This window comes from Nipponia nippon, unplaced genomic scaffold (genome assembly GCF_047370975.1).
Source record: "Nipponia nippon isolate SJK-2023a ecotype South Korea unplaced genomic scaffold, ASM4737097v1 scaffold_14, whole genome shotgun sequence".
Taxonomy (NCBI): Eukaryota; Metazoa; Chordata; class Aves; order Pelecaniformes; family Threskiornithidae; genus Nipponia; species Nipponia nippon.
The window spans coordinates 1,884,239-1,911,128 of record NW_028262330.1 but is presented as its reverse complement, the minus strand read 5'-3'; the positions used below and the strand labels follow the sequence as shown (position 1 = coordinate 1,911,128).

The 26,890-nt window shown below is 48.3% G+C and overlaps 1 protein-coding gene across 1 annotated transcript in view; it reads left to right on the top strand.

Moving 5' to 3' along the window:
* The window catches only part of MYO15B (myosin XVB), a 46,856-nt gene that overhangs the window by 12,213 nt on the left and 7,753 nt on the right, over nt 1–26,890 (top strand). Inside the window, 41 exon segments of the mRNA XM_087751225.1 lie at nt 47–170; nt 1,975–2,070; nt 2,673–2,804; nt 2,991–3,116; nt 3,621–3,698; nt 4,035–4,183; nt 4,305–4,350; nt 4,726–4,850; nt 4,988–5,105; nt 5,560–5,735; nt 6,182–6,275; nt 7,398–7,460; nt 7,981–8,058; nt 9,682–9,739; nt 11,304–11,434; nt 11,543–11,638; nt 13,431–13,666; nt 13,751–13,929; nt 14,633–14,705; nt 15,103–15,309; nt 15,417–15,496; nt 15,699–15,796; nt 15,977–16,064; nt 17,492–17,602; nt 17,786–17,880; nt 18,459–18,692; nt 19,190–19,286; nt 19,627–19,773; nt 20,072–20,271; nt 20,407–20,484; nt 21,036–21,243; nt 22,789–22,904; nt 23,469–23,528; nt 23,768–23,843; nt 24,356–24,474; nt 24,729–24,847; nt 25,307–25,448; nt 25,585–25,696; nt 26,023–26,183; nt 26,458–26,570; nt 26,687–26,750. Coding sequence (XP_087607351.1) covers nt 47–170; nt 1,975–2,070; nt 2,673–2,804; nt 2,991–3,116; nt 3,621–3,698; nt 4,035–4,183; nt 4,305–4,350; nt 4,726–4,850; nt 4,988–5,105; nt 5,560–5,735; nt 6,182–6,275; nt 7,398–7,460; nt 7,981–8,058; nt 9,682–9,739; nt 11,304–11,434; nt 11,543–11,638; nt 13,431–13,666; nt 13,751–13,929; nt 14,633–14,705; nt 15,103–15,309; nt 15,417–15,496; nt 15,699–15,796; nt 15,977–16,064; nt 17,492–17,602; nt 17,786–17,880; nt 18,459–18,692; nt 19,190–19,286; nt 19,627–19,773; nt 20,072–20,271; nt 20,407–20,484; nt 21,036–21,243; nt 22,789–22,904; nt 23,469–23,528; nt 23,768–23,843; nt 24,356–24,474; nt 24,729–24,847; nt 25,307–25,448; nt 25,585–25,696; nt 26,023–26,183; nt 26,458–26,570; nt 26,687–26,750 — 4,903 coding nt within the window.

Sequence of the window (26,890 nt, the reverse complement as noted above, 5' to 3'; positions counted from 1 at the left end):
GGTGCTGTCTTTGCTGTAACTGGTTTTACTCCCCTTTACTACTCAGGGACTCCATTGCCAAGACTCTGTATTACCTGCTCTTCGAGTGGCTGCTGCTGAGAATCAATGAGTGGTTGGCTCCCTGGGAATCGGACCGTGCCGTGGGCATTGTGGACATACATGGTTTTGAGGTTGCTTTTCCTATTCTTTTGATATTTTCTGGGCTGCAAGTGCATGTGCTGATTCTCATCAGTCGCTGCCAGAAATGGGACGGTATCTAATGCTTGGGATTTCTTTTTGGTTTTGTTTTTTTGTTTTTTTCTTTTTTCCCAGAAAGGAGACAGTAATTGTACCATGTAATGTAGATGCCTGTATTCAGGGGGGTACTTTTTTTTCCAGAGGCAGTAGAGAAGTGCTCCTTCAGGGCATGATTTAACACTCTTACTACAGACTCTTGTTATGAATTGCTCTCTGGAGGAGCCCGTAGTCTTCCATGACTGTGTGGCATAGGTAGAATCCTAAGGTACATAGGACTGGGTGGATTGCAAGTAGTTTTGGTGTGTAAGTGGAGTCCTAACAATTGTAGGCAGTTAACAACCTAGCCTCAAATAGAGCGGTTTCTGGTGCTCCCACCATGTCAGCCTTGCCTGTTTGATACCTTTGCATGAACTGACCAGTAAGGTGCTGCATCAACAGTGGACATAGCTAGCTTTGGTTCTGTCAGTCTAAGGAAGAGGAAAATGATTAGATTTTAAATCAGAACAAACCCAGCACTTTCAGCCAACTTGGCCCATTGAATTAGCTCATATGCGGTATTAAATACAGAGCAAACTACCTTTTCAGCAAGTGCACTGGAGTTCAGAAACCAAGTTATGTGCAACATCAAAAGGATTTTAACTCCATGGTTCGATTCTCATGTAAAAGAGGTTTGACAAAACCCCCAGGAGTTTCTTAGAATGTTCATTTATGCAAAAATTCCTGTAAAAAGCAGCTCAGAGTCCTTTCCCTGCAGCCTGTGGTCTGCTGCTCAGCAGTGGCTTGGAGAGCCAGATGGCTCATCAGCCAGTTTTGATGGACCAAACCCAGAAAAACAGCTAGTACAAATTTGCTGTACTGATGAGGTGAGCTGAATGAGCTAACTCTTAATGAATCACATTTTAATTGTTTCTGATGCTATTACTAACAGAAGTAAGAAAAATGTTTTTAATGTAATTTTAGTCTAACTTCCCATTTGTTCCTGAAGACTTGGATAAAGCTGGAAATATGTTAACACTATCTTTTACAATGTATTTCTTCTCATGTGCTTCAGCATATCCTGCTTTTCTGTTATTCCCAGCCTGAACAGGGACAAATCCAGAATCCACTGAAGTTTCTGAAGAGATTCTCCCTGATCCACTAGGCTTTGCATCAACCCAGGGATAGGAGAAGTGCAGATAATTTTGTAACCAAAGGCCTTGCAAGCTATTGCTTTTTGAAACTGGGGTTAGGGTAGCATCTAGAGTTCTGGGTCAGGAATTGTTACCCTTGTGGGAGGTATACACCCATGTCTCTGCCCCAGTGAGCTCTTGGGGGCTTCCCAGATTTGCGTAAGTAAATAACAGGCAGAGCAGGGGCTTAGAGTGATATGTGCTCATCAAGGACTGTGAGTTCTATACTTAGGATTGCTGTTAAAATCTGTGTGTTCTGATGAATGCTGAAAACAATGGAGCGTATGCAGGGGGGGAGTGTGCGTCCAAGAGCAGATCTCTTTGTGCTCTTCACAGCTTGTCTTGCCTCTTGCTGTTCAGCCTGGTCAATAAACCAGGCCGAGAGCCTGCAAACCAGACATAAGATGATTTGAATTTCTCAGGTTCATTCACACTTACTGATCAGAACAACCTGCCTGAACCAGCGGGTCAGATCAGCACCACCTGGTGCTGTGCACTATTAGCAAGAAGACCCACCCTCCTGGGAGGGCTGTGGGTTGGAAGTGACGATGCCTTTTTGTCTTTGCAGGATCTCGGTGTGAACAGCTTAGAGCAACTCTGCATTAACTTTGCCAATGAGCGTCTCCAGCATTTTTTCAGGCAGACTGTCATTGCCCAGGAAGAGGTAAATGGAGCTCATGGCAGCAGGTGAAAGGCAGCACATATGGAATGAGCTGAGGCAGCCTCAGCTGGGGAGTATCCTTTGGTGGGGAAGCAGGACGCTGAATAGACCTGGCCCTCTTAAGCAATACCGGTGGAATCCTAGTCCAAAGAGCTGGCTATTTAATGTCTTTTACTGATTCTGTAGTAAATTAAGGGAAGGGGAGTTTGTTAGTGCCTTACTTACTTTTACAGGTTTTATAAGTGAGCTGGTCAGGGTCAAGGACCCCAGACCTCAGCTGGTATTTTTAAAGCCTGTTTAGTAGATTCATTGTAGCATTTTGTGTACCACTCGTGTCCACCTTGAGATGAAAGGGTATTCATCAGACTTGTTGCCTTTTACAGTTCACTTTATCACTCTGCTTAGCAGCCTTCCTCTCTTAAATTAGGAAAATCATTAGTGCCTTTAGAAAAAGTTTCATAAGGCAAAACCAGATAATTCTAGGCAAGTTTCTAACAGCAGTGAAACGCTACCTTCCTGATGAATAAACGAAATCCCTCTGTTAACTCTCTCCATTTGTTCTTGATTGCATGGCTGGATTTGACTGGTTGGTCTTTAACATGCAGGAGGAATATAGCCAAGAGCATTTAGCTTGGATTCCGATTTCCAAGATGTACAGTGAGTCATGCCTAGATTTCATTGCTGCGAAACCCCATGGCATCTTGTGTATCCTGGATGACCAGACTTCACTGACTCAGGTGAGAAGCTCTTATCCTCTTATGGGATCCCTTTCACAGGATGGTTAGGGTGAGGCAGTTATACGGATTGAACAGGGACTGTGTTTGCACAAGTATTAGACGTTTTTACCTTTGGTTTAACAGTGGCTTTTCGGCCTACTGAATATGTTGCAGCAGCAGGAAACAAGTTTGTCATCTCCTTAACAGGCCACTGACCACACTTTCCTCCAGAAGTGTCATTACCATCACGGAAACAGCCCTTGGTATGCCAAGCCCAAGCTGCCTTTGCCAGTCTTCACTGTGAAGCACTATGCAGGCTCTGTCACCTACCAGGTGAGCTGGCAGGGAGCTCTGAGCAGCTGGAGCAACAGGCCAGCTTGGAAGCATGCTGTGGGTGTTCTGACGGATGAGCTCCGAGTGCTGTGAACAAAGCCCTCTCTTTGCACATTCCTCTAGAGTATCAGTTTATCAGAAACGAGGAGATTCTTGTTAGGAGAGGCAACTAAGCTGCCTCTGGGCGGAAACAAAATAGATAATGGCCTCGACTAGGCAACAGCCTACACTGCTTGTCTCAGAGCCCTGGAAACCCAGGAAAGCTGTTGCCGCTGAAAGAAAGCGAGCGGTCAAAGCCTGCTGGGCAATGTGAAGGGGAAAAGGAGCAATCCCTCCTAAATGCAGAAGTCGTTCTTGGTGGCAGCCGGAAGAGCAAGCTACACTCTCTAGGGCTTTCCTCTTGTTCCACCTCCCCAGCTGTCTGCCCCAACTCAAAGTGTGTGTAAGAAAGAGGGGTGTTTGCCTGTCTTGAACAGCGCATTAAATCAGACTTTGCTTCTGCAGGTCCACAAGTTTCTTAATAAAAACCGTGACCAGCTGCGTCCAGAGGTGCTGGATATCTTTTCTCAGAGCCGCCTCAAGGTACTGTAGTGGTTCAGGATGAAGATCTCTATTGCAGGCACCTAATGAGCCACTCACTGCTTTCATGTGAGGAGCAGAAAGATCTTGGTCAGATGTCAGGAGAACCTGGAGGAACCGTGAGGATTTTTGTTCTACTGAAGGACACCTGGGAATTGAGCAAGTCGTTTTTGCCTGCAATTGATGCATTTTATATATAAAACGCACAGACTGTCTGAGGGTGCGGCTGTGTTCCTGGCACTGCTAGGGGCAAGGGAGAATGGTCCCCTGGTTTCAGATAGAAGAGATTGTTCTTTCCATGTAGTTGGGGGAGCTTGGGTCATTTCTTTGTTTTTGCAGGTGGTGTCTCACATTTTCCAGAAGGCTAAAGCTGCCTACAGTCAGCAAAGGGAGCTGGGGGCCAGAGGCAAAGGGCTGAAGCCTCAGGCCTCCACACTGGTGTCCAAATTCCAGCAGTCTTTGCAGGACCTCACAGCCAAGCTGAGAAGGTGAGAGATGCTGTTGCAGTGCCATCCCTGCACTGGGCTGATTGCCGCACCCAGAAGTGTGTGAAGTCTTCCCAGGTCAGCACAGGGAGGAGGATCAAAGGTTCTTCCTTCTGTTTTGCAGGAGCCATGCTTTCTTCATTCGGTGCATCACTCCTAATCCCAAAAAGGTAGGGCAGCACCCTGAGCTCCTTCTGGAATCCCTCAGTTCCTTGGAGTCCAGTCCTCTCCAGCAGCTCTCCTTTCACGGTTGGGGTTTGGACTCCTTTGCTTCATTTGGTAGCTTGAAACTCTTCCCCTTTCTCTGTCTCTCACCCTTCCCTGTGGCCATGTGAGCTGACCACGTGCTGGAGGATAAGAAGCCAGTGTCAGCTGGACACCAAAGGATGTGTTGGGTTTTGTGTTCCATCGCCCATAGACCATGGCGAGATCTAACCCAAGGACAGGACAACAGAAGGACAACCTTTCTAAACTCTCCGCTCTCTGCTTCCTTTCTTTTTTCTTTATTTCTTGTTTTACATTTTCCTTCTGCCTTACATTCACAGCTGTCAAATATCTTTGATGTGGATTATGTCGCTTGTCAGCTGCGGCATTCTGGGATACTGGAGGCCATCCACATTAGAAAAGAGGGATACCCAGTCCGTCTTCCATTCCAGAACTTCCTAGCCAGGTACAGTAGTGTACTGGCTTGGGATTCCCGAGCCACTCAAAGCCTGGATGAACTCACCAGCACACTGTGATTTTTCTCTCCTCTGAGGACTCCAGTTACAGCCCTGGCTTCCGTCATATCAACATCTCATCTTCCAGGTATGGCCTCCTGGCTGGGCGAGGGAACAACTGCTTGGAGGAGAGAGAAGGCTGCGCAGCAGTGCTGTCTCATGTGGTGGGGAACCCCTCAGATCTCTATCAGATTGGAGTAACAAAGGTGATGCCTGTAGAGAATCCCATCTTAATTGCAGAGGCCCAGCCATCTATTCACTGGCTGTCAATGGGCAGAGCAGCTCGGCTGTCTGCCCAAAGAGGGAGACCATTGCATGTCTTCACCTCCCTTTTGCTTTGCTTCTTGTCTCAAGTACGAAGGAGGAATTTTTAGCATTTCAGATAAAGAAACAGGAGACTCTGGCTCCAGGCTGTGGTAGTAGCACAGCCAACTCCTTCGTCTACCCAGCTCTCCTTGATGGAGACCTGGGCTTCTGCCTTTCCTGCCTACTAACCTCCATCACTCCCTGATTCCGTGTCCCCCACAAATACATCCATCTCTGGCACCTGCACCTGCACCTCCTGCCCTCCCCAATTAAGGGAGTGTGGTTTCCTTAGCAGGGAGCCTTAAAGGCTACGAAGAAATAAACCAGCAGCTTTTATTATTGCTCTTTGCCCAGGTCTTTCTGAAGGAGAAGGCCAGGCAGCTTCTGGAGAGACGATGGAACCAGAGGCAGAGTTGGGCCATTGTTACTCTGCAAAGGAACTTCAGATGCCTCCTTCGCCGCAGACGCTTCCGTGTCCTCCAGGAGAAAGTCACAATCATTCAGGCTCACTTCCGAGGGTACCAGGCAAGGTGAGGAGTCAAAGGCCAGGCAAGGTACAGCCCTTTGTCCTTGCCTAGGACAGCAAGATGGGGATGTGCCTGATCAGGCCCCTCCTCGTGGTGGCTCCTGGCCCGCTCTGCGGTGGGGGGGTGGATATCCTGTTACTGGAATGGTGGAGGAGGGACTTCCCAGCCTGGCTCCCAACACTGAGCAGGGGTTCCCAGGGAAATGCAGCTGCTGTCAAAACTGTTATTGTAACTTGCCTGTGCTAAGGCTGATATTGTGATAGCTAGAGTAAAGGATGTAGGGAAAACATCTAAGAGAGGACCAGGCTTAACACAGTAAGACCAAATGCGAACTGGCTGATCGTATTGATGTTGTGTTTGGCCCATACCCTCAAATTAAGTCCACAGTCTGCCTAAATTTTGTTGATGTTTCCCTCATTAGCAATTCTTCTCTTTTCACATCCCTCTAGGAAGCGTTACAGGAGGCTGAAGAAGGCTTTGGTGCAATTTAATACCATGATTTTAATCTCCAGACCTTTGATTCAAAGGAGGAAGCACTGCCAGGTAACGCTCTTCTCAGGACCAGGTGTACTCCAGGAGCTATTTCTGCCCTAGGTAGAGATAGCTGGTGACTGGGTGAGGCTAGGGCAGGGACGGCTTTAGCAAGTTTCTTGGAAATGATCCAATGAGGTGCACTTGACTCTCTGGCTGACATAAATGTAGTCAAAAGAAGGAAACAGAGAGAGCGGAGCCTTCTCTCCCTAGATGAAGTTTAGAATTGGCAAAGATAGTACAAATGCATCTGATTCATACGTCTGTGTATGTGAGCTTCTCAAGGCCCCCCACACAAGGCATGAGCTTATTCCACCTGTGCCCTCCAGAGCTGCGGTTCTGCTCAAGCTATAAGGAGCTATTAATCTTGCTCCTTTAGTTGTCCAGTTCAGTTTCTGGTGTTTTCCCAGATGGTGACTGAAATGCAAGATTTTTTCAGTCCACAGTGATCCTTCCCTGAGCCCTTACAGCTACCTCAGGCTGCTGAAGTCCTTGGCCTTTTGGAAACCAGGTGGGCCCATCGTTGGGGTGAGAACAGGATGGCAGCGGTTTGAGAAGATGGAAAACTGTGTGCAGGAGAGAGCCATGGTTCTATCAGATGGGTTGAATGTATTTTGCACAAGCTATTAAAAAGAAAATTGAAAGCAGGAATTCAGACCTCTCGTCCTTAGGCTGGCATCTAACATCCTTAGAGCTGTCAGCTTCACGAGGGAGGGAGGGAGGTAGGGATGCAGTACAGCTGCTGGCAAGACTAGCAAAGGACAGAGTGGAGGGTTAAGGCCAGTGGTGGTGTTGGAAGACTGCAGAGGTTCCTTCTGCTGTGCTGTGCCCAGAGCAGTGTGTGTTTCTGTTCCTTTTCCTGCCCCTTCCTACTTGGACAGGATCTAGCTTTTCTTTCTCCCAGGTAACCACACCAGCACAGCTCTTTTGAATCTGTTTCTGTTCCTCCAGTGTTTGCTTGCTGAGGTCTCCGTATATGCGGTAGCAACAATAAAGGTCTCAAAGTTCACCTGCTGCAAAGTTCCTCCTTTCCCCCCGCCCCACAGCCCTGCCCTTTGGACTTTAGCATGCCTACTGTCTTTCTCAGCCCAACCCTTATAACCTCCCATCTAGTCACATCATTCTGCAACATAGACAAGCAGGAGAGACAGAGGGAGAGACAGAGACCCTCCTTTTCCATCTCAGAGCAGGAGTCAGGTAAGTGGTGAGACTGGGGGACAACAGAATGGACAGGAAAGGGCAGAGCTGCAACAGAGTTGGGCTTTTGGTATCCCTGCCACCTCCTCTAACGGGGTCCCTCTCCATGGACAAGTTCGTCCATCCATGTTCAAGCTACGTTACAATATTCTTTGATGCTGGGGGAGGCAAGTGAATATTTCTGAGAGCTTCTGTGTGCTTTTCTCCTGAGACGCATCAAACGCCAGGCAAGGGAGGAAAGGTGTGGCAGGGATGCTGGGCGGGTGGTGAAGGCTCTCACTGTTGAATTGTGTTGTGTGGGGCAGGTGGTGTTTCAGCAAAGCTAAGGGCTTTGCCTGGGCATCCCCTTCTCAATACGCTGTGTTGAGTCCCAAGAAGGCTCTGCAGCTCTTCTGTCATTTTGTCTGCTGGAGCAGGACACCAGCTCCTGCCCATCTGCAGAGTCTGCCCCCAGAAGCAGCTGGAAGTGACCTCACATACATCTTTTCCCCCCTGCCATCCCCCTTTCACCTCCTAACAGCAGGAGTTAGAAAAAAGGAAACGAAGAAGGAGGTCCCTGGCCAGCGGTGACACAGAGAACAGTGCCAGCCAAGGAATGGTAAGTTGTCAAACTGTCTGGGAGAGTCCGAGATAAAACAAGGCAGGCTCTCAGGGTGTTCCCCCTCCCCTGTGCCTCCTCAGCCCAGGTTTGCTGGGGAACAGCAAAACGCCTGGAGAGTGTACAGAGCGCACATGTATACTGGAAACCTAGCAGCAAGAATGCAGTTTAGCTGCATGCATCTTTATAAAGAGCTTTCTAATACATAACTATCTCATTAGTTCAGTGTTTTCCGATCTCTGGGCATAGTCAGGCATCATAAAGTGGTCCTGAGGCAGAGTACTGTGTTTGTCCACAGCACTGGACCTGTTCTTTGGAGCTGGGAGGAAGACTATTTTTGATAATCATGTTCTGTTGTGAAGGCTGGGAATGAGACAGTTCTGCACAAATATACTTATGGAAGATGTTATAGAGGAAGGGAGGTATTAAAGGCTTCATAACAAGTTTAACCTGTATCAACTACTGTAAATAATACTGCTAACTAATGTCATTATTTGTATGTTTAGACTGGGCATACATTTGCTACGATGTGTGTAGCAAGGAAATCCAAATTGACATCAACCACAATTTTGCACAGATTTGTCAGTAACAAAACCGGGAATACTTAGCACTGGCTGCTCTTGCAGTATCACCTGCTTCCTCAGGTGTGGAGCCAGGACTGTGCAATTTCACAGTCCGCTTCCTGAATACGCCATTGAAAAGCTAGACTTAAAGTCAAGTATCTTCTTATGAGCAAAATCAAACTGATCAAAAAAGCTGTGAATCTATCTTCAAGCATTACTGACAGTTTATGTGGAGAGAGATGTCAGAATAGTACACTAGTGAGCAGAGGCTTTACGATGCAGATCTTAAAAAAAACAAACAAACAAACAACAACAACAAAAAAACCAAACCCCAAAAGCTCAGGCTTTGTGCCTTTGGCTTGGTTTCATAGTGTCTTAATCTGAGTAGTCCTGTCCGAAATACCCTGAACTGACGTTGTATGCAGACATTGATGCTGATGCACTGTGTTGCATTGGCCGATTTACTTCCTACCTTGCCCAGACACATGCATCACGCAAGGTGCAAACCGGTGAAAAATCAAGGCTCATTGGCCAGATTCTCAGCTAAATTACCCAGGTACAGATCTGAGCTTCCTTAGGAACCTCTAAAACAGTGGTGTGCACCAAAGATCAGAATCGGGTCTCTCTTCATTTATGCTGTAGCACTCTTGGATACTGAAAAATAAAAAGGGCAGAAAAAGGAGTAGGAGGAAATATCCCTTACCCTTCAGCCGCAGTCTCTTCTGTACAGTATGCCAAACCTGTTAGTAATGAGAGATGAGTCAAAGGAAGTCAGTTTTCCTGTCGCTTCCCCTTGTGGCAGTTGATTTTTTTAGGAATTACTCACCTTTCCCTCATTTGCTGACCCGTGTTACACACCTGTGTTAATACGATACTTCCCTGTTCGTAATGTTTCTGAATGTTGCATAGGCAGAAATTGCTGGTTTTGCTCAGGTGCTCAGTCCTCGTTCTGGCCAGCTTTTGAAAGGCAGCTTTCCCCAGCCCCAACAGAACAGCTCCGGGCAGGTGTGTTGTTTCACTGCTGGTACCCCAGCGACTGACTCGCTCGCTCTCCCCACAGGATGTGGGGCTGCTGGAGATCCCTGCGGAGCTTGCTGCCCTCCTGCAGTTAGCTGAAGGTGAGAAAGCCTCCCTCCCTCCCTCCCTCCCTCCCTGTCCCGCAGTACTTTACTGTTCATTTCCTTGCTTTCTAGCAGTTTAAGTACGTGTTTGTTCTGCCTGCTGTCTGTCACCATGTTTCATTTATTACCATTGCAGTGTAAATATGACAAAGGCAAATGGTGTCATGTATATTGTTTCCAAATGCAAAGGGGCGGAGAAGTGACTTGGGCCAGTGGGCAGAACGCCAGATTAAAATTCAGTATCTTTGTTACCTTTTCGGCTCTTCTGTTGAAGTGTGCTGATAGAACTGATGCCAGTGATGGTGCAAAACTTTTTGGTCAAAGCTATGTGACGGCAAACTGTTTAATGAACCCAGGTCTCTTGCAGAGCTGGGTATTTGGGGGGTGAGAACTTAAACCCATCTTTTTTCTACTCAAAAACCTTTAAGGAAATTGAAGGTGAAGAAGTCAAAACTACAATTTTGGCACTTTCAAAGAAATATTTTTGGGTTTTCATTAAAAATTACTTGTTCAAAGGGAATTACTTCTTTTAAACTAGAAGTAGCTAGAAACAAAGTAACAACTTCAGGATGTAACATTGTAACAATTAAGGGAAACGTTTTGCTTGGGATGGAAACTTTTTTGGTTTGTTTTGTTTTGTTTTCAAATCCCCAAAACACCACTGACTGAAATACTTTCCCAAGCTGTTGACCTGATCTTGCACGTTAAGTTATTTGCAGTTTTGTTTCCTCTGTAACTCTTTGTACAAAGTATATATTTAAGTTGAAATAGGTCGAGGCGGGGTTTGCCTCTTCATGTTGGTATAGCATCTCACAAAATGGCAGCTGTATCTTTGGCCTTCTGTATAGTACAGTCAAAGATACAATCAGGCGGAAGAATTGTGAATTGGAGCAGACTGTGCTGGATTCCCAGATACTTCATGGCATACCCCTCGAGGGACAATCAGCTGGTCTAGCGAGCCACGCTACCTAGAGGAGCTCAGGGGACAAACTGCACTGAAATGGCTGAAAATGAAAGCTGATGGGATGTAAACAGGGAGGAGGAGAGCATCAGGGGACACATTGGTTTGGAGATCGAGGAATGCGCAGAAGCTGTGCTGCATTGAGAAATCTCTTCATTTAGGAAGATGTTTGCTCCTCTATTATCCATGATAAATCCCTCATCCAGTGCCTTATCCTGAAGACCTCTCATTTACTTGTTGACTGAACAGTTGTCAGCAGTATCTCTGCATAGGCTCAGTGTTTTCTGCCTTGTAAACTCTGCGTAAGAACTGAAACTCTGGGTTCTGACTGCCTTCTGGGTATTACCTAGGATAAGAGGTTGAAAGACCAGAGCTGTAAAAGCTCTCTCCTGAAGTTAGGCCTTGTGGACTCAAGGAGGTGAGGACGTGCCTGCTTGGGGGCTTAGGGCAGCAGGGGTGGACTGGGTGTCCCTGGAGCCAAGGGGCTGGTACAGGTGCTCGGGCAGGGTTAGATGCACGTTAGTCATGTGTTCGCTGTGAGTCAGATGTGTTCTGGCTGCCTTTCCAGCCGCTGCAGCTCAAGACCTCTTTCTCTTGCAGGTCAATACCGAGCACAGGCCAACCAGATAACTGAGGCATTGCCTCCAGAAGTCAGGGTCAAAGATGACCTTTCCCTCCCACCCACCATCAACAGCTATCCTTTCTCCTCCTTCATTAAGTCATACTTCCAGGTGGGAACTCTTTTTGCATCTCTTCATCGCTTTCCCACTGGGGAGACACACTAGTTCTAGTAACACCAGGAACAAACTCTGTGTTTCTGTCCTTTTGTTTCTTTGTAGAAGACAGATTTCCCTGCCCCTGGTCAGCCTCTGCAGCACCCCTTGACCCATCTGGATGCTGAAGACCATGAGAGCGCACTTGAGATCAACAAACTGGTAAGAGACATCTTTCTTGACTAGGGCCTTGCTGAGGAACAGGTGGGCATAAGGCAATGTTTTGATGCCTTTATACAACAAGATGCTGGTTGTGTCTACTGTTCTTACAATACATGGTGTGTTAGGAGACCAGAATAAACTGCTCCTTCCAGGCACTGGAGCAGTCTGGCAGAGATCACACGCAGCCCCTTAGGGTTGCTGTGTTCTTGGTGAGGCATAGACCAGCCCTGGACCAATGGGATCGAAGTGAATTGCCTGGTATTTGGCAGGATGTATAGGAATTAGACTGCTAAGCCTTAGTTTCCCAATATTCCAGATTCAGTAGCAATGACGGTATAAGGGGCATCTGTCTTCTCAAGCACTTATTCTTATCTGTCAGTCATAACAAAGTTTAATTTAACCCAGATCTTTTCCATGATGTGGTTTACAGTAAATCTGGTGATTGTATCTCGGGGATACAGTTGCGTCAGTACACAACAGGGGACAGTGAACTGTTGTATAAAGGCTGGAGAAAGGCAGGGACTTTGTCATCAAGAAAACACCACCTGGAACCACACCCGAATTCTTTAGTGTTTGCGTGAGGGGGATGGTGTTATTTCATCTCTGTGGATGTGAAACATTCATTTCTTCTTAAAAATGGTAATGTTGACTCTCTGAAAATAGAATGAAACTTCAGATAATTTCTAAGTAAATCTGGCAATACTTTTGAGAATTACATGTAATTAAAATAAGCCCATTAGGAAAGGTAATACCTAAAACCCGTCTCTTGTTTTGTCCTAATGACCGCAATTATAGAAGAGCATAAGCTTCAACAAAATTTTGCGAATAAGATTGTGTTTAAGCAGACTACAATTATTTTTCCTGAAGATCAAAGATAATTTTTCTCCATTGTTAATAACAATAATAAAAATATAGCTATTTCTTTGGCAAAGGCTGTAATACATAGGGATTTACTACAAAGAATTCCATGACAAATAAACACCCACTGTCTCCTGTTTTTCTCAGTGAATCTCTGACACACTTACTACCATTAACCATTTTAAGAAGTATTGTTCTCTGAGAAAAAAATAGGCCATCACTCATAAATATTTTTTCCAAACGTGTCCATGGCACGTTTTAGAAATATTTTAATCTAATGACATATTGAAGTGTAGAGGCTGAAAGAAATTAATCTGTACCTAAGGGTGAGAAATAATACAAATTAGAAAAAGCATCTAAGATATTCATATGCATAGCCAAGAAGCTGAATCATTGCTTAAGTGAGTTGGTTGAGATACTACATCTCATACTACTTGATATAATATTAACTACACCAAAGTCTTCTTAACATTCAGTTGTTAGACAGTGTTTTCTCATGTCTGGCTCTCTGAGCTTTTCACAAAGATCAGCTAAGCATCGATTTCTTTTACATATTTTTACAGCTAGGCAGCCCGTGGGCTCAGACGCAGTAACAAATAGCCTACAGTAACTTGCTTGTGTATCTCAGCTCTGCCCAAAGAAGGGGAAGTATTTTGCCCAAGAACAAATTCTGAGTCAGGGGCATAACTAAGAAGAGACTGAAGTTCTCCTGACTTTTAGTCAGGGTCCAATCTCTACGAATACTGCCTCCCAAATTCCCCAGAACTTAGGTGGTGCACAAAACCTAAGAACAGATCCTGGTCTCAGTGTTGGCTGCTCTTTTTAGGCTCACAAACACGCTGGTGTCTACAACCCAGGTTGTCACCTCACAACACAGTTTGGGACAGAGGGTTACAGCCAGAGCTCTCTCTTTTTTTCCCCTGGATGCTTCTAGATTTTGCGGTTCATTGGTGACAAGAATCTCCATGGCTGGCAGGAGGTACTTCTGGGCAACTACATTGCTGGGAGAGGTTTGAATAACGTGGCTCTGCGCAACGAAATCTTCAGTCAGGTGGTTGCCCAGACATGGAAGAACCCAGACGTGGAGCACAGCCAGCGAGCTTGGGTCCTGATGGTGACTTTGCTGAGCTGCTTTGCCCCTTCACCAGCACTGGAGAAGCCGTTGCTGAAGTAAGGAGGAGAAAAGACCTAGCTACACTTTCATTAAGGTTAAGAGAGATGAGCAGTGTGCTAAAGGCATTTGCCTTTTCCTAGATTTGTGTCAGATTACGGCATGGAGGGCTACAATGCTGTTTGCCAGCGCAAGATCTTGACAGCAGCACAGCACACAGAGGTAGACTCTACGTTGTCTCGGGCCTACCCTCCCACTCAGCTGGAGTGGATTGCAAACCAGAGGAGAGGGAAGATGGTTCTGGATGTTCATACCTTTAACGGTAACTTGTGCTTCTGCCCTTCTGCTATCTTCTAGTCCCTAAGGACTTTTCCAGTGCAGAAATCAGCATTCAAAAAATACTTCCCTCAGCTTAGCAAAGAGGGATCAGAACACCGATTCCTTCCGGCTGGTACAACCACAGGGGATACAAGTGTCTGAATCTAGACCCAAAACTCCCAAAGTCTGAGCCTGATGAACTCAGACCTGCTACTCAGGCTGAGGGATGAGATTCTTCTGAGTTTGGGCCCATCTCAACAGAGGGCTCTTCTGGCTGTGCCTCTCCATGGGTCTGGTTTTCCTGTTATCTATTATTGCATAGCCCAGGCAGCAGCAACTACTGCCTTTGTTACAGGGACTTTCTGCCTTTCTCCCTTCTCAAATATTGGCTTATGCTGCCTCTTGAGTGCTCAGAAGCTCTGTGAATTGAATGCAGAACATCCCTGCTCTGGCTCCTTGGCGAGTGGTGCGGTGGCCCCAGCGAACCAGGACACTGTCAGGTTGGAAATGCCAACCTGTGCCACCCGTTATTTCAGCTGTGGATGCGTTCATGTGGAGCCCTCCATGTGCTTTCAGTCCTCCTGTGCCCCCCCCTCAGGAGTGTGTAAGACTTTCCAGCTGGGATCTGCCTGTGTCCTGCAGAGCTGAAGTGTTGCTTTGGGTCCTGCCAGGGAGGCTGTGTGTACTGACTTTCTTTTCTGTGCTAGAGGAGAAGTTCTCAGCTGAGGTGGAGTCCTGGATGACTGGGGAGCAGTATGCAGGCTGGCTTCTGAGTGCAAGGTACTGCCAGAGGACGGGAGAAGATCTGGGGGTGTGAAAGAGGCTGTCGCTAGTTCTAAGGTTCAGACTGGCTGGGGCTGCAGGCTAGGATTTATGTGGTCAGATGCGGAGTAGCCGCTCCTTACCCATGGCCTCTTTAGGAACAGAGGAATCACTGGTGTGATCTGTTAGAGCAGCTTCAGAGAAAAGATGAAAAAAAAAAAAAAAAAGGACAAATCTTGAGTGATTCTAGTTTGTTCCTGACCCTGGGCAATTAATAGTTGATTCACACCCTAAATCTTAAGGCCTTAAGCCAGGATAGACAAGGCAAGAAGAAACTGAATGCGATGTTTTCCTTTCTCTCCCTTTCCCCTGCCTACCTGGACACACTTTCTCTCTTTCCCTTCCCTGTTACTAGGGGCTGTGATAAGAAGTCTCGAGGGTGGTCTGTCTCCATGTTTACTGGCAACACGTGGCAGGACCTGCTGGGCTGTGACTTTGTGCTGGACCTCATTGGAGAGATGGAGGACACCAGCAACCTCGGCAGCCCCTCTCAGTCCTCAGCTGGGTACCCCATCAGTCCTGAAAGGGAGAGAAGCTTCTTCCAGAACTCTGACCTGGATTCGTAAGTCACCTAATCCTCCTGCCCCACCACTTGTGGCCCTGTCACCCGGTGGCTCGTCTTTCTCTCAGCACTCTGTGCTGTCCTCATCTCTTTTTCCTGTTCAACAGGATCCCTCCTGCTCCAGGCATCCGGGCTCCTACCTTCCCACCACCTAGCCTGCCTCCAGAATTCAACAATCTCCACCCAGGTAAGCTCTTGCCCAGGACTGTGGATGGCACTGAGAAGGGCCAGATGGGCCCCAGCCAGGGAATGAGAGCAGAGGGGGAGACAGGTGGTTCTTGATGTAGAGCAAGGAAGGACTCCACTCTGAAACATGACTGTCTACTAGGGAGTGGAGACAGGGGAGTGTTCCTCACCTGCCTTGTCCCCAGGCTTCTCTCTGTTCTTAGATCCAAGATTCAGAGATGACCCGAGGACCCCTGTAGGCTTGGATGACTACGTGGATGATCTCTTCAGCACTGTGCTGCATCAAGGCTCCAGAGTATCAGTAAGTGCCTTGATGTTCCATCTTAACTTTCTCTCTGCAGCTCTCCTGTCCCTGTGACTCCCTCAAGCATGCCTCTGCCTATGCGCTCTGCCCCTGCTCAGCTCAGCTATGCCTTTGGATGGCCCTCCCTCTGTGAAGTCTGCCTCTCTGAGCCCAGATAACTCTTTTTTCTTGTTGCAGGATATGGAAAACAGGGAGAGTCTGACTGGACACATGAAAGGGGGTGGGAAGATTGGACCCACACAGAGAGGAATCTTTCCTTCTGCAGGTCGGTAAGGGGATGGGGACAGCTGGGAACACCCGTGGGGCTACATAAGCTTCAGTGAGCACAAGTCAGGGAGTCCTTTAAATGCTAATTATTGCATGGGCTCAACTGATTCGTGAAGAGCACTGGTCTTTAGCATAGGTCATCAGAAGTTGAACTCCTCACTCTGAGGTGCTGGGAGACAGATGCTTTGGGGAAGGGAAGGTGCTAGGTAAGGGTGCCACCTTTGTTCTGCTTTTAATTTCTCTCTCGAGTTGGTCTTGGGGTCAAGGCAACAGGCAGCTTGCTTCTGACCCAGGCCACCTCTTCCCTAGGCCAATTCTCATAAGTCCTGTATTCACCTTTTATTCACTTTGTGCTTTCACAAAATAGTTGCTGCCTTTCTCAGGAGGGTTTTAATCTTTCTTATTGCTTCCTTACAGACTTTGCCACCATCTCTAGCTATTCCTTGGGTTAGTAAGTCTGAACCCTGTAGAGGTTCTGGTTTGTGTGTTTGGTTTCTTTACTTTGCCTCATTTCTGTGGAGCTAAGACTCAGGTATTTTCAGTAGGGTGGAGTCAAACACCAATATATTAATGGCACTGAGAAATCTGCATGTGTAGGAACACACCCAGCAGTTTCAGAAAGGTGGGGAATGTCCTGTTCAGATCATTACTGAGTCTGGGACTATTTTTGGCTATTGTAGAGGCTCTGGGGCACGACAAGCCCTATTACAGGTCACTGGCCTGAGGCCAATTTGTTACTCATGTGGCTACTTACATCAGTGAGGGATGTGAAGATCTCTCCATGGGCCATTCTCACTGGCAAGGACATCGTGATTCAGTAGACCTGTGCTGTGTGTTGACTCGCTCCTAGCTGAGACTGATCTCCATGCCCCTTGCTCTGCTGGCTTTGCCCTCAGTGGGATTTCTGTGTTGTGGCCTCATGTGGGACTTGACTGCTGGGAGAAGAGGAATTTCTTTCTCCCCACAGTTCCTTCACATGATATACGGTGCCACCCAGGCCGGGGCTCGTTGTTCATTCACCCTTGCTACCTGCTGCAGAGACCAGTATGGATCTGGCAGTCCCAGAGATCTTTGCCCAACCCTCAAAAGAAACCCTTCTCTGTAATCATACATAGGCAGGAGTTATTTATATGCTTAGTCATGAAGGATGGTGGTGTCCTAAGCTACACTGCAGAAGCAAGGTCTGGATCCTGCTGTTGTAAAGTCTGGCAGGCCACACATTTCCCTTAGGTTTCCTTTTTCTACTTGAGTTTTGCTGTGTCTTGCTGTGTGTGAAGAGGTAAACCATTCACATGTCCCTATGGCTGGTGCATGTGGAGAGACCCAGAGGTACCTAGCCTAGGTGATGTGTTCTGTGGGGACTGATCAGCGCTTTCTGATCTGGGATTCCCCAAAAGCACTGTGCATGTGGCCTTTTGCCTCTAGGCTTCTCTGGGGTGACTCAAGCGCCAGTTTACCAGCCCATGTCTTCGATGATGGGGATGCCAGCAGCCATGCCTATGATGCCGGCGGCTGGCGGGATTGCGCCTATGCAAGGTAATAACACAGTGTTTCAGTAACTGTACAGGGGAAGAGGGTGGAAGGGTGGGTGTCGTAGAGGAGCCTGTGCATTTGAATGTCGGGCGGGGTGCGCAGTGAGCACTCAGCTCTGGGCTGATGCTCAGGCATGGTGGGGAATGACTGCCTGTGGGTGTTTGCAGACATGTGTGTCTTCCACAGCCATGGTTATGCCCCAGCCTGTGGTTCCAGCTGTAGATCCCAATCAGTTAGCAGCACAACAGCAAGCCTTTATCAGCCAGCAAGCCATGCTCATGGTGAGTGGAAGGGACTGGCTGGGAGGGGCTCAGGAACTGGGGAAGAACAACACGCTGGTGTACGTGCTGTGTCCCTCCTGCATTAGGCCTACTCTGTAACACTCTGCGTTTGTGCTGAGGGTTAGGTATATAAAGTTGGGATTATTTAAGAATGCAAAACTGGGAACCCACTTTTTGCCACTTTGTGTACCTGGGGACACTGAGGCACCATAGGTGAGAGAGCAGGAACAAGAGCAGGCCCCAAGAAGCCTCAGCTGTAATTCCCATGTGTTTTTAAGCTGGAATTTGCTACAGATGCAGATCTGCAGTATTCTGCTTTCTGTATAAAGCCTCATGAGAGCCTGGAGGTCCCAGGCTATCTCACTGGTAGCTGAGTCTTTGGGGTGTTGTTAGGAGCTCTGCATACTTGGCCAGGTGGGAGCAGGCTCCCGGGGCATGCCTTGTCCATAACACTGGGAAGTTTGCAGTGAACTATGTAGATGTTCTGTGATTACCAGTGAAAGCATGGGACAGCCTGACTGGTGACGGGTGGTTTTGTGTAGCCTAGAGCTCACGGACATTCTAATTCCTTCCTCCAGGCCCAGCAGATGACCCTTCAAGCCATGAGCATTTCTCAGCAGCAGCAGCAACAGCAGCGGTGGCAACAGTCTCTTGAGAACTCAAGGCTAAGAGTCTCAAGTCCACCACAAGCCCAAGCCTCGGCTCCAGCCCCAGTCCCAGCCACTTCCCCAAAACCCAAGAAGCCTCCCAGCAGCCAGAATGCTGCACCACCACCAAAGGCTCCAGAACCGCCAGCGAAGGCAGAAGAACCGGTATGAGAAACAAACAGTGGTGGTGAATTTGCTTTGAATTTCATGATTTGCATTTGCTCTGCTTCCCTTCCAGTGTGGCAGTGGTTTGGCAGAGAGGATTGAAGAGAACTAGGCTTACCTATGGTACTGAGGCCTTTCAAACTCTACTTGCTGAGTCTTTAAGACACAGGATCAAACCGTGGTGGCATTAGCTCCATGGAGGTTTGGCTGCAGTGTTGGCCAATTAATTCCCAGCTGATCTGAATTTTTCCATAGGAAAATTCATCACTCTTGAGTTCTTTATCTTCCAGCAAGCTGTCTTGGGCCTCTTACATACCCCTTCTTCTCTGGACTTGGTTGATGATTCCTTGGGTCAGAGACTGATCTCCTCATATACTCGCAGATGGGGAGAAGTTCTAGATCAGAACTTTGCGAGGGAAGATCACCTCTGAACTTAAGGGCACTACGGAGGTATCTGCTGGCTAGCGCTAACTGACCATGTTGTGAACTGCTTGCAGGTTTATGACTACACGGAAGACCAGTTCTCTAACAGTGAAGATGATGACTATGCTCCGGAAACTTTCCAGCAGAAGAGAGAATATTTTCAGAAGATGGGTGAGCACCTACCACTTTGGGAATTTCACTCATTTTAACACCTTGTTCTGCAGCCTCCCTGGCATAACAAGGTGCTCTTGTCTCCCTGTCTGGAACCCAGCTAATCCCTGCAGGAGCTGCTGGCGCTGTGTGTAGCAGGAGTTTTGGGTGCCTGCTCAGCTGGCTACAATTCAGATTGTGAGGTGCTGTGTTGCCAGTTTTCTAGAAATCTTTGGGCTTGTGACTGCCGCACCTTCCTTTGCCTCTAGAAAGCATAGGCTTCTGCACGGGTGGGAACTAGGCCATTAGTGGTAGGTTTTGGCTGTGGGTTTAACTAGCTCAGGTCCCCCTTTCTATGCAGGAGAGCAACATATCCGAGTGAAGAAAGTCAGGCTTCCTTCCAAAACCTGCACCCCTCCAGCAAATCTACAGCCAAAGCAGGAGGAGGAGAAGAAAGAGGAGCAGGAGAAGGAGAAAGAAGAGAAGCCCAGCCCTAAAACAGAGGCAGGTAAGATGCTGTGCAGTGGAGACCCAGGCAGGCTGACAACCAGGAACTTGCCAGGAGCATCAGGCCAGGATATAGCCAGAGGAGGAAAGGCTCTGGCTCTTCTGGGAGTCTGCATCTTGACAAGAGAGAAGAGAAGAGAGAGAAAGGCCTGAGCTTTGGGAAGTGGGATCCCAAAGCAAGGCAGTGGAAGGCCATGGCCAGTCAACCTAGGGCTGAAAGAGGGGAAGCTTCAAATGAGATAAAGGGATTTCTCCTGTGTCTTTGCTGGCCTGTTGGTTAAAGCTGTCATCCCCAATAGCTCCTGCTCCCCCTTTGCCGCCTCCTGAGCCAAAGCCAAAAAAGCAGACACCAAAAGCGAAGAAGGAGCCACCTGTAGTGAAGCCTTCGGGCCCCGAGTTGCGGCCTGCACCCAGCCGGGAGATCCGCAACATCATCAAAATGTACCAGAGCAGGCCAGCCCCCGAGCCCCAGCCTATTGAGCCTGTCAGGTGAGAAAGTGTGGTCCACCCAGGTGGGCAGGAAGGAGATGAGTGGGACTATATCCCAGCACTGCCACATGGCTCCATTGTGGCTACAACCCCTCTGCATCCCCTGTAACTGTGCTCCCCATTTCCTTGCAGGAAAGTGGCCAAGCCATTTATGAAGAAGAACGATCCCAAAAATGAGGCTCTGGCCAAGCTGGGAATGATGAACCTCCAGTCTCCCAAATCGGTGAGTTCTTTGCTCTCCGGTCACCTAAGAGCTCAGCAGAGAGGGCCTGTGCATCCAGCCTCCAACAGGTTGGGAGCTACTTGGTGGTGCAGTAGCAGCCAGGTGATTTCTTGTTGGGTTACTAGATAGCTGTGAGCTCATACCATGGTGCTGCCCATCCTAAACTGGGCTCCAGTCTGTAAAGTCACCTGAGGTCCTGGAGAAAAGGCTCTGGAGCAGCAAGTCCTGTTGTGGTATGTTTAAGGCTGATCTGGAAGCAAGAAACTCATGTTCCCCACGACTGGCACCAAGGTCTTGGCCCATTAATGTCTTTTTTCCTCTTTCCAACTGGAGGCTTCAATCTCAAATACTTGGTTCTCTGCACCTGGGTTTGCTTGATCTTCATCTGTTTGTAGATCATGTGCTGATTTAAAGGTCCTGGTATCCCTGTTCCCACAGATGTTGCTTCTAGAGTTGGACTGCTGCCCTAGGGATGATGCATAGCAGCAGTGTCACAACAGAGCACAGTAACGCAGAGAATGACTGGGTCAAATGGTTTTGCTGTCTTGCAGCCATCCCCCCTGCCACAAGAGAAGAAAATACCTCCACCTCTCAAGCCCAAGCCAGGCTCAGCTTCCAGCTCTATCAAGAAGGAGTTGCCTCTCCCCCTCAGCCAGCAGAGTACACCACCAGGTTCCCCTTCTGTTCTCCCTCCTGCCCCACCATTGCCTTCGCCTCTCCTGCCTGGGAACCAAGGCTTGCAGGACTCCACAGGGAAGGGTGAGTATTGACTTCACCCAAGTAGGATTTGGTAGCGGGGCTGGGTGGGAGGGGATGGGGTCAGAATCAGCCCAGCGGCCTGGGAGAGTCGCAGCACATGTTCTGTCATCAGCCAGCTGGCCAAAGACTGAGTGGGCTGTGTGAAATCAGAGGCTGTCCCCATAGTTCCAGTCTGGCCCAGCACTCAGCGTGGCACTTCCCAGCTCTAACTCTTCCCTTTCTTCCCAGTGTAGTGCAGGATGTCAGGCACAAATGATGAAGGAGGGGCTGGGCTTCTCTGAAAAATGCAGCTAAAACCACAGAGGACCTTTGGGCTACAGCTTTATCAAGGTCCAGTCCACAATACATTTTATTACCTACCTGAAGCATAATTACTTTATCAAAGCTGCAATTCGATGGATGGACTTTAGACCAGGGAGGAATGGGAAGCCAGGTGTTTTACCTTCTAGAGCCTCTGGAGGGTCTTTAGAGACAGGCTAAGGAATGAGGGAATGTTTCTCAGGGAGAATGAGAGCCTGGGAGACCTTGGACACTGGCCACATAAGGAGTGTCTGGATGCTGCCCACCTGAAAAATGGCATAGCTAATGCTTCGCAGCAGGAGTTTGGAAGTGTTATGCAGTCCTAGGTTTTGCCTCTGAATTGCAGTGGGAACCTGGAGCCATAATTCATTTTATACTTTGCTGCTATTTTGGATACATGTACCAATGTATTTCAAGCTGTTTAAACCTCTCATCAGCATTACATTTTATAACATGCAAGGAACAGTCAGTCAAGTACATAACTGCAGGACTCCATCCTGCATCAGCTTCCCTGGTATAAAAAAAAGTCCCTGCTTCACTCTGCCTTTCTTAAAAAATGGATCTTTAGGAAGTCCTGTGAAAGTAAATCAAAGTAACTGGATTAGCCTGAAAAATCCCTACGTGCTTTTGAATAGGAATATAGAAACAGATGAACTGTGGGGTCTACTACATTTCTTGATTGTCTATGAACTCTGATGTTTTGAAAGTTGGGAGTGCTTAAATGAAGATATTCCTACCTTGTAAAGCAATGCCTTTGAATGGTTGTCTTCAGACTGAGCCTGTCTTTAATAGATCTCCTGCAGAGAGAAAATCCAGTGCAAGTAGTGGGTGCCTTGTACAGAACCTTGCAGTCTGCAAGCTCAGGGAAGAACTTTTTTGCCCTTTTGAAAACTTTAGCAGCCTTTTTATAATGACATAAAGTGAAACTGTGTCTTCGAGCTTAACCACAGTGGTGGTATCTTCCCTGGGACGCTGTGTGCTCCCTATCTCTGGAGTATTTCTATTATGAGCACTGAACTTTGTGGCTAATACAGCAAGTATAAATGCTATCAGAAATGCTGGTGCTCACATGATGGCTGTTCTGTGCGTGCATTCATATTAGCTGATCACTGACCTTCAAGAGGGTTCTTGACAGTAATCTTCAATCACGGCACTGTCCCCTTTCTCTTGGTAGGTCTTTGGCAGGTGGGAAGGTGACCCTGTAGTCAGCAAAGCCCATCTTCACTGCTCTTTCTCCTCACACAGACTCTACTGTAACAGTAGCAGAAGATGATGGTATCAAGACCCAGCTGTATAAGCTCACTGACAGTGTCAGCTTTTCCTATGACAACCCTGCCTGGAAAATCTTTTTGCGCAAAGAGGTACGGTTCATTAGCTGAGGGCTGGCTATGGGGGGAGGGAACTAGTCCCACATTTGATTAAAATAATTTTGCCATAGGCACCCAGTGTGATATAAGAGCACAAACACAGTTCTGGGAGGGGATCACAAGACACAGCAGTCGGAGGCAGGGGATCATCTCATTGGGCAACCGGGTCCTGCTCTGCCTTACTGACTCTGGTGTCTGTTTCCCTACCTGTCCTTTCCTTCACCTGTAAAGCACTGAGGAATCTACAAATAAAGTAAATGTCCTGGTTGTTACCTGGTACTTTCCTGTTAAAATAGTACAAATGTGTTTAAAATCAAGTCTTGGAGAGTACACTGAGCTGACCAGGGTTCATCCCATGGTCTCACCACTTTACTTTTGGTCCTTCCCTCCTGGTCGTTCTGTTTGCATTCACAGTGTCTCTTCCCTGCCTGTCCTCGGAGATGGCCTCACTCCTCTCTGGCAGTAGGGCATATGGGTTACAAAACATCCCTGGGGAGCTATTTCTGCAACATCTGTAAACATCGTAACATTACTATTGGTTTTATCCTCCTCTTGCAGGTGTTTTACCCCAAAGAAAATTTCAGTCACCCTTATTGTCTGAACTTGCTGTGTGAACAGGTATGTACTGGTGAATGACTCAGGGCCTGTTTCTCTGGGGACAAAACACTCCATAATTACATTGCATAAGTTGCCTTCGCTTCTGCATCCCTAGTGGTCTTAGTCCCTTCTCCAGGTCCACCCAGTGAAGCCCCTGCTCACTCCTCTCTGAAACTCAGCCTGTTTAACAGCCCCAGATGCTCCAGTGCACTCAGATGTGGCCTTTCCAATGGAAGCCTCTCTGTTTCCTTCCTCTGCAGATCATGCGTGACACCTTCTCTGACTCCTGCCTTCGGATCTCCAAGGAGGAGAAGCGCAAGATGAAAGACCTGCTGAGTAATTAACAGCCCCATCATCCCTTCCTCCCTGTGCCCATCCCAGCTTTTGGTTTGAAACGAGAAACTGGCCTCCAAGCCCTTTCAGGCAGGACTTAGGGCAGAGGAGAAATGTTTATCACTGCAGCAAGAAAGCACACTTGTGTGTGCTGTGTAGTGCAGTGTAGGAATGTTTGTTTATTCCAAGCAGCCAGAATATACCCCTGAAATTTCCCCGAGCCAGAAAAACTTAGTTCTGATATGTTTATTGTGGGGAGAGGAAACTGAGGCCCAAGGATAGGATTTTGAGCTGTCTCAAAATCCAACTGTTGTCTTTGACAGGAGCTTCATGGAGAGGGGGAGAGAAACTGGTAGTAGACTGGTGTGTGCAAGTAATATGGTATCCTTTCACCTCTGCATGTTGTTTGCTGCGCTGTAATCACTGAGGAGGACTGGTGGGAATGGGTCCCTGGGCAGAGGAAGATTTGGCCATCTCTGTCTTACTGAGAAAGTATCTGCTTTGTACCCTGCTAGTGGAGTTCCGGGTCGGCAACGATGTCCAGTCCATTCAGGAGGAAGGGATAAAGAAGAGGATTGTAGTGGCTGCTCGGGATAACTGGGCTAACTATTTCTCCCGCCTTTTCCCAGTTCATGTGAGTCTTAATCTTCTCACTAGACCCTGGGCTTGCTTTAGCTGTGTGGCTCTAGTTCACCTTGGGTCTCTTTCTGTCTCCCTGCCTGGCCACACATCACTCATTCTTCTGCGCCTTCTGTACCTCGCTGGGTTTGACACCTCTGTCAGCCCAGGGCCTCCTTCATGGTCGATATGGTAGCATCTTCTTTCCCTGCTGCGTCCTGTCCAGGTGGGATGGAGCCTTTGATGCTCTCTGCTGCACTTCCCTTACAGAGTGAAAATGGAAGTGATGTCCAGATCCTGGGTGTTTCTCACCGGGGCATCCGGCTGCTGAAGGTGGTGAAAGCAGCTGGCTATAATCCTGAGCACCTGAAGAGTCTTTGCAGCTACAGGTGAGCAAAAGGGCACTGGCTGCTGCAGGATGATAATTTGTCACTTGCAGGATGCTTTCAGAGTGCAGGAGGCAGACTGAACAGGTGAGCTGAAAATTGTCTGGTTGTGCTGTGCTCTCTAGGATTGTCCTAGGCCAGTTGCGACTCACTGACCCTCCTTCTATTGAGTTTGGTCTTTCCCTTTCCTTCCTGCCCTGTGCTTTGCTCACAAGAAGTGAGTGCTAGCTATGAGTCAGCTCCATGCATGTCATCAGAAGGGAGGTCCTCAGAGTGGTATGGTGAAAGCCATACGCAGCCTATGGTGCTATTACCGTTGTAATATGGTGCTGGTGAAAAGCCACCCTCTGGAGCGTGCTGAGGCCTGTCTCCATTCTCAGTCCTTGGAACGAGCTCCCATCCCCATGATCTGCATCCCCAGCTCTGGCAGAAGGAGCCTGAGCATGCTGGCTGTGTTCTCAGCTTTGCAGATGTGCTGTCAGTGGAACTGAAGGGCAGCAATGCCCTGGAGTTCTCTCTGAAGACAGAGCAGCTCTTCCTGCACTCTCCAAAGGCTCCGTGCATCAAGGCCATGGTGGAACTCTTCATCCAGGAGCTGAGGCAGGTGAGGGAGTGGCTGTAGTGCAGTAGGGAATAAAGGTGGTTTCCCACATGGACCTGAGAGGGTCCATGGGATAACATGGCCTGAGTCTCTCACATCTTGGGGATGAGATTTGACCTCCCCATCACTTTTTCCCCAGGATACCAACTACGTCGTTGCTCTGCGCAGCCACATCACGGATGACAAGAGCCTTCTTAGCTTCAAGAAGGGTGACCTCATCAAGTTACTGCCCATGCAAGGCGTGGAGCCAGGTGAGGGAGTTTGTTGAGAATACAGGAAAGGTGGGGACTGGGTTCAAGGGCCTGCTGGACCCATGGTGCCCCAGAAGCTCTATGTGCTGCTGTCGAGTAAACCAGAGGAAAGCAGACTGTTAAGGGCTGGCCTAGTCAGCCTTCAGCTCTGCCATTCCCAGACTGCAACCCACCTTGTTCCAGCTGCCATAGTTACAGGGGACGTTATCTTAGCATGCAGGAAAGCCTGGTCAGTCTGGTGCTCTCCTTTGCCAGTTAGATGCCTCACCGCTCATTTCTCTTGGTAGCTGCCATGGTTTCTGACTCTTTCTCCCCTGTTTCTGCAGGGTGGCAGTTTGGCTCCACTGGTGGCCGCTGTGGTATTTTCCCCACCAGCTTGGTGCAACTGGCTGCAGCCCCTGATTACCTCAGCACCAGCATGGACAGATGTGGAGGGCTGCGCAAGAGCATGAAAGCTTCCTCGGAGAGTAGGAACACCAGCAGGGAGGTGAGCTGTCCTTGAGGAACTGCTAGGGGACATGGCTGGGTTCTGTGGGAGCTCCTGGGGTGGGTCCGTGGCCCTGCTAGAGTCCGACCTCCAAGGCTAGAGGGAAGAAGATGACTGCTTAATCCTTACAGATGGAGACACTCAAATACCATCATAGTGGGAGGGGGAGGCACCACACACAGATGAGGCCTTCCTAGGTCTGGCAGGTGAGGGGAATACACACTGCAATTCCTCAGCTGACTTTTCAGGGTGGGTTTGGTGCCTGTCCCTGCAGAGTTCTGTTCCCAGCCTGACATCAGATCCCGACAGCACCATGTTAGTCCCTGCTGGCGATCATTATACCATGATGGACTTTGCCACAGCCTACTTCCGAGAGGCTCAGTCCATGTGAGTAGGCTGTGGTCCTTCCTGAAAAGGCACACACAGGACCTGTGTAGCCTGACCCGCACCAAGCCGTTGCTGGGGATATTTCTTAGATTGCATGTTCTCTTTCCTCTGTCTAGGCAGGGACTGAAGGGGATGTCTGCTGAAAAGAAGAATGCAGCTGACCTGGTCCAGCACACCAAGGTGAGCCCAGTCTATTCCCATGGCTACAGCCAGAATCCCAGCTCTAGCGTTGCCTCTAGCTTTGTCCCCACATCGCAAAAGTGCAGAGGGCAGATCCTTGGCTGCAGTCTCTGGGGAAGCATAGGTGCCCTCTACTCTTC